At 41.6% G+C, this 11,163-nt stretch overlaps 1 protein-coding gene across 1 annotated transcript in view; it reads left to right on the forward strand.

Moving 5' to 3' along the window:
- Window positions 1–9,128, forward strand: part of UBE2J1 (ubiquitin conjugating enzyme E2 J1) — a 127,229-nt gene extending 118,101 nt beyond the window's left edge. Inside the window, exon 8 of the mRNA XM_085611170.1 lies at window positions 8,102–9,128. Coding sequence (XP_085467296.1) covers window positions 8,102–8,374 — 273 coding nt within the window. The 3' untranslated portion in view covers window positions 8,375–9,128. The remainder of the gene's footprint in view (window positions 1–8,101) is intronic.
- The last annotated feature ends 2,035 nt before the right edge of the window (window positions 9,129–11,163 follow it).

The following is an 11,163-nucleotide window of genomic DNA, read 5'->3' on the forward strand; positions in this document are numbered from 1 at the left end:
GGTGTGGAGGAAGAGTGGGAAGTTTGAGATGGGAGAATCCTTTAGTGCCCTCTGTGAGACTACAGTGAGAATGATCCCTCTCCTACTGGCCCAGTTGCATGGTCCAAGGCCGGACATATTCTTCATTATATTATGCTTAGTTTTTAAACGAGCACCAATCGCTGAACACCAGTTCTCTATAAAATGCTGTGTTAAGGCTAACTCCGTTCTTCTGAAGTTTTTCTGGGAGACTGACGGTCTTTCCATACTATCTGAAAAGCTGTTCTTTACTGGCTTTTGTGACATCCTCAATTGCTCACGCAAGCTCTCAACACTGAGCTCCTGCTGTTTGTTTGTTTCTAGGACTACTACTCAGGGATACTGTGGGCAGTGTCCTGGGCAGCACAGCTGGTTGTTGCGTTACTGATCATGTGGGATGAGATGTTCGGAATTGTAGGATATTTGGAAGTGTGCTTACCCACATGTCATGTGAGCATTGTCTTCAAGTTCTAAACCGGAGTCTTTCTTGGCGCATCCTTAGGACCATCACCTGTTCACTCGAGGCCACTATGGGCATGTTGGACGTGGGACCAGATAGTCTAGTGTCCAATGAAGATCTCTTCTAGCACTTCTGCATGATTCAGACCTTCGAGGGTAGGTTGCCATTGTCTCCTGGGACTTTGGCAGACGCCCTAACACAAGTGGACAGAGTACAATATCTGTGTGAATCACAAGTGATCACCCAGGGTTTGGCAAGAGTAACCACTAATGCTTAGCCATCTTTCTTTTGCATGCATGGTTCTAACCATTCATGTTTGCACCTTCTTTACCTTCCCTATCCACAGCGCATCCAAGCTGGCGAAAAGCTTGCAGAAAGCAAACTAAGGTCTTGTGTTGGCAAAATATGTTTGAGCTTGGCCTAAAGTTCTTGGCATCTATTGATGAGTGCCCTCAATTCTGGGCAGTTCATCAGTTATCATGATATTTCATTCATTCATTGACTCATTGTTATTTGTTACACGTGTCCAAGTCTTGGAAATACATGGGGCATGAAGACAATCTTCTATGATTGCCACAAGCCAGCACACCAGACCTCCCGTTGGCATATCTTGAAGATGCACAAAGTGTGACATTTAATCACAGTAATCAAATAACCCTTTGTAGCTATACATTTGAAATACTTCTAATCTACATACAGCACGATTCAAACTAAATTGTGCACTTTATTCCAGCATTTTGCACAGCTAGCTGACGGAAGTAGCTTTGTTGTAGGGCCAAAGCAGCTGCTGGCATGCTGTTGTATATGCAATCTAAATGCAGTGATATATTCTTCCCAAATCCCAGCTAAGCTGCATTTTTTAGCAGTGAGGCGGCTGGGGATTGGTAAAAAACAAAGCACGTCAATAAACTACGTCAGACCATCTGCTGTACCTGGCAAAGCACTGCCAAGAGCTACGAGGAAATACAGGCATGAGCTGTCCTCCTCCCCCCCCCCCCCCCCCACCCCCCGAGAATGTTCAGTATCTTAATAAGCTATTTGACTAGTATTTTTCTGGCTTTAAAATGGACTCTTACAAGTGTGCGACAAACGGTGGAGCCGCGCGCTTTCTGACTACTGCTGGGTTGCTCTGAGAGCTTATGGCTCCATCTAAATGTTTTCATTGACCAAATCCTTTTTTCTTTTTTTTTTACATGCCAGAGTAGTAAACTGACTGCAGAAGCATTCGCCTCTTCTGATTGAGGGGACTGCCATGATTTGTCTCAGGTATTTGGTAATCATGAACTAATATAGCGATTTGAACTTGCAGAATCTGCTCCATTTGTTACCGACTCCTGAGTAGAGTCCTGTTTTAAAAGCGAATATCCATTTAATCTTCGGTATAGTATTGTTCAGCATATGCACCTCTAGCCACTTCTCCCTAAGAGGTATTAAGCATAGATGCTATGCTGCTGTGTCTAGACATATAGCGGAAAAAACAGCCTGTTAGACGGGCTGATTATATGGCATGGAGAGCTTTCCTCTACTTTGACCTCTTGTAGATGGTTCTGTATATACCATTGCTTGCTTCTTGCTTACTTTAAGTATTCTTGGCAGTGCTCTACCTCCTCATTTGAAATGTTACCAGTGAGTCTTTTCGTGGACACAGGGACTGTAAACCAAGAGAAAATGCTGGTAATCAGGTCGGATCACCTGCATTATTCTGTACCTCATAAAAATGAGCTCTTTGGACATCAGCTCCATCTTTGTTTTCATCCAGACGGCTGCATATCTGCAGCATTTGCACAAACAAGAACTCAGGATACCGAATGCCAGATTAAGTCCTAGAGCACACTGTACGTTATTCACATGTAGACTGGCTTGATGAAGGTTGACAATTTCTTTAAAAAATAAAAAATAATCTTAAACTCATCATGTGGGGGGTGGGGGGTGGGGGGTGGACTATTAAACATTTTTCCAACAGGATGGCAGTGGGAATACTTTTATCCCCAGACTTAACTTTCTAGTACTAACTGGAGTCCCTTTTCCCCAACTCGTGTTTTAACTCTAGTTCTAGAAGAAGTCACCATTCGCCTCTTGAGCACACCACAGGAGCCAGGAATGTGAAATGTTTTTATTTTGGTAGCAGGCTGCACATAGACCAAACCACATTTTTCTTCCCACCTTACAGTGGCCTTTGAGCACGTTGGAATGTAGGCACACAGGGGAGTGAGGTAGGCACATAGTCAACCAGAAAACAGAACAGGATGTTGCAGTGTTTCACACTGTGAATCATTGTAAGCGGATTCGACAGAGGACATGTTGATGGAGGATAGCATTTAAGTGATGATGTTGGCCTGATGTAGAAACATCAAGGTGGAACTGAATCTGGTTGCAGCCTTTTCAGTGGATATCTGAAGAGGGTGGTAGACATTCAAACTGAAGTTAGCTACAGACTCCTGTATCTGTAGCAGCAGCAGCTCAGTCTTTGACCCAGAGCCAATTCTGATGCATCCATTCCTGCACATAGATGAGACCGCCCATGACTTGCTGACAGTCTGCCGGCACTTAGGATACTCGAAGTGTAGCTGGAAATCAAATGAGACAAATTTCACCTACAAAAAATTAACCGATTTATACAAGGCAGCTATCAAAAAAGTAAGAAAAGGTGCTATTCATACAGAATTCAAAATGTTAAATGTGCAAATAAAGAATTCTATAAAATACTCAATGAATTTCGCAAACCAAATAGCCTAGAAGGAACTCAGCCTGTTACTCACAGACTTCACTGTAGATTTCACAGACAAACTGGAAAATCATTACACAGACAAAGCAGACACATTGGATTTGTGCTTAAAACAGAAACAAAGCACCAGCACTAACCCCTGTACAAAACAACAATCCAAGAATACTCTAACCCAGCCTCTCCGTTCCTTCCAACACATCTCACACGATGAATTTATGGACCTGGTCAAAGCAAGCAGGCCTGCCGGCAGCCCTTCTGACCCCTGTCCACCACAAACTTTCAAGACAATTATTTTAACAACCTCTGCTGCCACTCCAGTAAGAAGAATCATCAATGATTCCTTAACTACCGGAATATTTCCAGAATAACTAAAAAAAATCACACATACGCCCTTTACTGAAGAAAACAAACTTGGACCCGCTGAACCCTGACAACTACAGACCCATTACAAAAGGACCTTTCCTGGACAAACTGATAGAAAGAGCAGCGTTCGTCCAGATGTCACAATTCATTGAAGAGAATGACATACTCTCAGACTTCCAAACAGAATTTCGTCCGGGAAGAGGCACTGAATCTGCCCTCTTTGACATCTGGGATGACCTGAAGAATACAGTTGACCGCAGTGGGGTTGCTGCCCTACTCTTCTTGAACCTCTTGGCTGCCTTTGACACAGTTGACCATGACACTCTGAAGCAAAGACTCTATGAAGCCGGCATAGAGGGAACTGCTCTAGACTGGATCACGTCCTACCTTCGAAACAAAACTAATGTCATCCATACCCCACCTTCCTCGTCCAAACCATACTCCACAAAAGCAGGGGTCCCCCAAGGTTTAACATCTCGCCCATGCTTTTCAATATCTACATGAAGTCATTACCAGTACTGATCAATCAATTTCACCTCACTTGCTATAACTATGCATATGACTCGCAAATACTCCTTCAACTGGAATGCCCCAAAGACATTGAAAAATCCCTAATTTTCAGTTGTCTCAGAACCGTAGATCAGTGGATGATTTGGAGCCATATCAAATTGAATGCTTTAAAAACGGAAATACTCATGTGTGGCGATTGGAAACATTACGACCCACTTTCCGCCTGGCCTGATGAACTGGGATCACCACCTAAATTATCCAAGGAAGTAAGAAACCTCGGAATGACCGTGGACTCCAAGCTGTCGATGAATGCCCAAGTGGACAAACTGGCAAGATCAAGCTTTGTCACTATAAAAACGCTGCGATTAATTTTCCCTCATTTGGGTTTTCCACACAAGGTCCAAGCTACCATCTCCCTTGTTCTGTCCAAACTCGATTACGCCAATAGCCTCTACCACGGATCACCTTTAACACCCATGAAAAGACTACAACGGATTCAGAACTTGGCTGCCAGACTACTCTTGCATATCAAACCACAAGATCACATCTCACTTGCCTTGAAAGCCCTACATTGGTTACCGGTTGCCAGAAGATCCACGTTCAAGCTACTTTATATCACCCACAAAGCAATACATGGAATGGGACCGCTCTTCGTCAGGAATAAAATCACCAAACACATTCAACACAGGAACATACGCTCTAAAGGGGCATCTCGGCTGAAAATCCCAAGATACAAGAAAAAAAACATGGGTGGCACATCCTTCTCTGTTCAAGCAGCCAAACTATGTAACTCTTTACCCCCAACATAAGATCCACCGACAACCACCTTATCTTCAGAAAACTAACTCAAGAATTGGCTCTTCTCCACATAAGCACCATACGCAAACAGAAATTTACAGCATATTCCTCTGTATATAAGCATTTATTTTCACTATAGATATGTACCTATCTTTGTGTATTGCTTTGTAGAAACATGTAGAATAATTATGATGTTGTAATTAAATAAATAAATGAATACAAATCAGTGTTGGTCTACATGTACATTGTGCATCTATGTACCTTCCATGTACTTGGATCTGTGTGTCTGTTACCTTTCTCCTGAAAAAGCATATCCAATGCACTACTCTATTTCTCATCCTGTACCTCTATCAATATCTTTAGTCTATACATACTTACCTCCTTTTTACATCTATATACTTTCAATGTACTTATGGATCTATATATTTATCACTTTCTTCTAATTTAGCATTTCAAATGCACTACCCTATTTCTCAGCCTATACTTCTCTCAATATATCCTCTGGCCCAACCTTCTGACTCCTCTCAAACTTCTTTCTACTACTCTTTCCAGTGCACTACCTTATCTCTCACCCTATACATCTATCAATATATCCTCTACATCCACTCTCTCATGTATCCCAAACCCCATACCACTACTATGATACCCAAAATAACCCTTTCTAGACTCTCCTACTCTACCCCTCATTGCATCATCAGACACCTCTTTTTTTACTATACCAATCCCCCAAAACAAACCTTTATAAACTCTCTCCTCTGACTCTTCACCTCAAAAACCCATTTTTACTCATCCAAAAGCCTCCTCCTACTGCTATGACCTCAAAAAAAAAAGAAAAAAAAATCTCACTCTTCTGTCCCTCCACTTTTTCCTTTTCAATCAAAATAACAAACTAACATGTTCACTTCTCAATTTCCATATTCCACTATACTTATTCACCATTAATCCTTTATGGGTTCCAGAGTAGCGTGCTACTCTCCAATGAAGCATTTCCACACCCCATATGGGTTACCAGTGCTATATAAATGCAAACCTTTTTCCCTTTTCTACCCCTCCCCAACATTTCTCAATCCAAATAACTGACTAACATATCCACCACTCAAATTACTTTCATGTTTCGCCATACTAATTCAACAGTAATCCTTATGGGTTCCAGAGTAGCGTGCTACTCGCCAATACCCCATCAAGTGGTAGCAAGCGCTATATAAATACAAACCTCTTTCCCTCTTCTATCCCGCAACCTACCCTTCTCTATCCAAATAACTGAATAACATATCCACCACTCAAATTACTTCATACTTCACTATACTAATTTTCAACACTAATCCTTTATGGGTTCCGGAGTAGCGTCCTGCTCGCCAGAAAAGCGCTTCATCACCCACCCATCAGGGGTAACAGGTGCTACATGAATGCAAACCTTTCTTCCATTTCATCCCTCCGCTACACTTTTCACTCCAAATAACTGACTAATATCAACCTCTCAAATTACTTTCATATTTCACCATACTAATTCAGCACTAATCCTTTAATGGGTTTCAAGAGTAGCGTGCTTCAACACCCCATCAGGGGTAACAAGCGCTATATAAATACAAACCTTTTTTTTCCCTCTGCTATCCTTCCGAATCCAAATAACTGACTAACCTATCCACCACTTAAAAATTACTTGCATGTTTCACTTTACTAATTCAACACTCATCTTCAATGGGTCCTGAAGTAGCGTGCTACTCGCCGAAAAAGCGCTTTGACGACTCGTATGGGGTAGTAAGCGCTATATAAATGCAATTACAATACAATACAATACATGCATGTGGTAGCCCAGGTGATTAGGTGTGTCTGTTAGTGTGTTAAACATTAAAGAGGGATTTTTGTAAGTGCTGATGCTTGATGGACTCCACAGGCAATTTTAGTTAGTAGGGAAAAGTTGGATTCTAGTTTCTCCAAGAGAGTTAAGTTCGATTTATGGAAGCAATTGGAAGACTGTTCCTCTAACTTGCGAACAGAGAATTGGTGAGAAGGATTTTCTTGTTGACAATGTTGAATGCCACTTGGAGACCATGGACCCCCAGTTTGACATGGTGAGTTCAGTACGATACAAAGGAGGAAAAAAACAGGCCTGGGACTGTTGCTCCACCTTGTGATCGGACAACTGAGGTTCACGTAGATAAGCTTTTTTCCCCCTAAAGTTCTTCATCATGATCTCTTCAGTCGGAAGAGGTGGAATTCAGATTGGAAGCTGCTGAGGAGGTTTTCTGGCAGCACATTAGAATGCATCAGCAGCACTTATGACATTTAATAGTAGAAATACTGATGTATTTTATGTTTTCACTTTGAAATGTGTACAACCCAGGTCAGTGATGACTGTAGTGATACTGATATGTAAACTTCTGCTGACATAGGATGTGCCTGGCTGTTATTACAAAGATGTATTCTTTCAAGTAGGGCCTGCTTCTTTTGTGACAGCATTATTTGTTCTGTGTCCAGTGCTTTTATTCGGCACACAGTTTTCTTTTAGGAACACACATGATTAGTTATTTTGTAGTCCTAATGCTCCTGGCTGCCCTGGCAAACCCTAATGGCAGTGAACTCACAATGCCATATTTTCTACATGGTAAGAGCCCCTTAGAAAAGTTGATTCTGTTCTGAAATGTTATTTTGGTCTAAAGACTGCGTTCTGTTTGACTGAGGATGGCATTTTTCCAACAAGAGACAGACTGCAATGTATGTTGTTTCTGAAGAAGTAACCAGTACGACCTAGAAACTCCTCTTAGAGGCGCGTAGTCTTTGGTATATTTAGAATTTGGTTGAAGAGGATGCCTGTAAACTACTTGTTTCTAACAGAGTATGGTAGAGCAAGGATGACCTTTCAAATTTCACACCATTTTCTCAGTGCAATAATTTACAAGCAGAGCAAACCACAGAACCACTGTGATAAGTTCAATGTTGTAGCTTGCAATAGAACATAAACTGGCTTCCTTACATCTGGTCTCTTCATTACTTCTAATATCTTATTATTGTAAAGATGATGACAGCAAGAATAAGATCAAATTTAAAAGTATGGAGTTAGCCTTGTAATTTTGCAATCAAATGCTATACAATTCTGACATTGGTCCAACAGTGAACTCTTTATTTCAAGCACAAATAACTAAATATTTCCACAACAACAGAATACATTTTATATTGAATTGGCACAGTCCAACATTATTAACTTAATTGCACCTTTTCGTTATCAGGGTGAATTTCAGAACATCGCGGCATCGTCTGTTCCAGAACAGTCTGTACCTACTCCTCCAAACAATACCTCAGTGAGCCCTCGGCAGCGCCGTGCTCAGCAGCAGCAACGACGACCAATCTCACCTGGGCTTCTTCAGGCTCAGCAACCACGGGTCAACACGAGCAACACGGGGTCCGCTGTGCTGATAGTTCTGCTAACATTAGCACTGGCCGCCCTTATATTCCGGAGGATATATCTGGCCAATGACTACATTTTTGATCAAGAATTATAATGTTTGCTTGTTCCTTCACAACAGGGTCTTGGATACTTCAATAATTATTATTGTCTTTTGGGTACATTATGGACTATTTACAAAGATAAGTCATTGTATTTACCATTCTTTATCCTTCTAAATGGTAATGTATGCCTTTATGTTCATTCCCTTGACAGAGGAGTGACGTTTGGCATTTGTATGATTAGTAATTATGGTGTGCCCAGTGACACCGAGAAACCAGTCAGTTGTTTAGATGTGGACTCTGCAGTCTATGCAGGATGTCCCTTTCGCAACATTCAAAGCATGACCTGTTCCAGTTTGATGATGTGACTAATTTAAGGCATTCTAGAATGAGAAATTGAACTTGTTACAGATTTTATGCACTTTTCAGTTGTGTAACGAAAGCTATTATTGAGACTTACAGTTAATTATTAGCCTTCACATTTTACCTCAGAAAGCTTCGAAAGTGGGCATGAATATTGTTGTTTTGTTATAAAAATGTAATCAGGAGAGAACACACAATGATACCACTTTGCTTCACAGAAAGCAGTCTACAAATCACCTTGATTATGATTCGAAAACTACAATAGGGATGAAAAATGGGGCCATAAGTTGCTGATTTGCTTTTTGTCTGTAGAAGTTAGCGCAAATACTTTTTCGGCATTTAAATGTTTTCTGATGTCAACTGTTTATCTTGCTTTTTTAATCCAGAAGTGCATATAATGTATTTATTCCTGCAGAAGTTATAAATATGTAACATAATTCTTTCCCAGACACATTGTCTTTAATTCGTCATAAAGAAAAGCATTTGCTGTGTGTGCTCGATACCTAACTCACTTGTCTTCTGTAAACTACTGGCTCTGGAGCAGAGATGAACCTAGGCTATCTGTCTGGAACTTATGGCATAGGTGAGGCATGTATTCGGTGCTTCCTAAATGCCAAAAGCTAATTTATTTTGTCGGCCACAGGCCAGGAATTTGGTTCCCCCACTCCCCACATTGAAAAGGCACCCTTGGTGTCTGCCTAGTTCCCCTGAATGGGCAATCTGCCTTGGCACACTTGAGTCATGAGAAGGCAGAGGAACTTTTATGTTCCAGAACCTCTTCACTGCCACACCGCACTTGCTTCACTCACAAGGTTTCAAATAGACCAAAGTGTTTCATATTACTCTGTAACTCCTAAAGGCTTCAGATCTAATGCTTAAAAATGATTTGTAGCTGTAAAGTATTGGTTTGTGAGGTGATCTAGCGCACCAGGAAGCACTTGGCACTTAGGGCATGCTCACTGGATAGTTCTTGATGAGGGAGAGAATCTATAAATCCTGTAGATTTTACAGACGAGGAAATGCCATAAGAGGGAAGGCTGTGTATTCTTGAACGAAAATCGCAGGAACTCCTTTGTGTATTGTAACAGATGGTCTCTCTGTAACTATTTAATGTAAGTGTTACATTTAAGAAAAATGCATCTGTTCTAAATGAACCTATTCAATCCTCAACTCAGAAGAATAGGCAAATGTTAAATTACCAGGTGATGTAAGAGGCATCACCTGTGTGCCAGGCTTGCGATAATTCTTAATATTTTTAATAGATCAAGTTTCCTCTGTGCTCAATTCGTTAGAATGTGTAGCTAAGTTTACTAGTATGAATTGCAGCAGTGCTCCTCTTTCTGTAGGAACTGTTCCTTCATTTACCTTTGCCCTGTAAAGCAGGAGGGCCAAAACATTTAGAATAGCACTACTCTCAGTCTTGGAATGCCCGAGATATATTAATAAAGCAGAGCTACTTGAATCAGTAGCAGAAAGAAGTCAACCTCAATTGGTTATACAGAGGGCTCAGCTTTGAGATATTAAACGGCCCGTTTACGTTTGCTAGTCTAATGATTTGTACTTGTTTTCTACGGGTTAAATAAATATGCCAGTGAGGGCTTAGGATGGTGATAGTCATTATCATGACTTTGAGCACATCTCATCTTCTGCATCTTCCACTGGCACGCTGTGGAAGAAGCAGGTAAAGAAACCTGAATACCTTATGTTCTTACCAATCACTGTAACTTAAAAAGTACCTATACTCTATACATCAGAAACTTCTTAGGCTGTTTGTCTAGAAGATTGAAGGAGAAATCCACCAGTAAGTTTAGGGATAACCCTAACAAAATGTTCAGCAATTGTATTATTGGAGATGGTGGGTTTTGTCTTTGACATCAGGAGGCAGGGCCCAAAGATGGCCATCCTGATGTAAAAGAGTAAAATGAGACAAACTCAGGCTTGTTCTCAAATTAAAGAATGCCTGCTGCATTACAAACAAGCATTTGCAATGCAATAGGTCTCGCATTTATAAGAGTTTGAGCTATTGGCATTGTAAAATTACAATGCCTTTTATTTATGTTTTGGTTTTAAAACCAATAAAAAGGCATTGTCATTTACAATGTCAGTAGCATAAACTCGCATTAAAAGCAGTGTGCGGCGTGCAGCAGTGTGCGGCGTGCAGCAGTGTGCGGCGTGCAGCAGTGTGCGGCGTGCAGCAGTGTGCGGCGTGCAGCAGTGTGTGGCGTGCAGCAGTGTTTCGTGTAGCAGTATGAGGCATGCAGCACTGTGTGGCGTGCAGCGGCGTCCAGCAGTGTGCGCCGTGCAGCAGTGTGCTGCGTGCAGCAGTGTCGTGCAGCATGCAGCAGTGTCGTGCATCATGCAGCAGTGAGTAATGCAGCAGTGTGCGGCGTGCAGCAGTGTGCGGCGTGCAGCAGTGTAGCGTGCAGCAGTGTTTCGTGCAGCAGTGTGTGGCATGCAGCAGTGTTTCGTGTAGCAGTGTGCG

This window comes from Triturus cristatus, chromosome 6 (assembly GCF_964204655.1).
Source record: "Triturus cristatus chromosome 6, aTriCri1.1, whole genome shotgun sequence".
NCBI classification, from domain to species: Eukaryota; Metazoa; Chordata; class Amphibia; order Caudata; family Salamandridae; genus Triturus; species Triturus cristatus.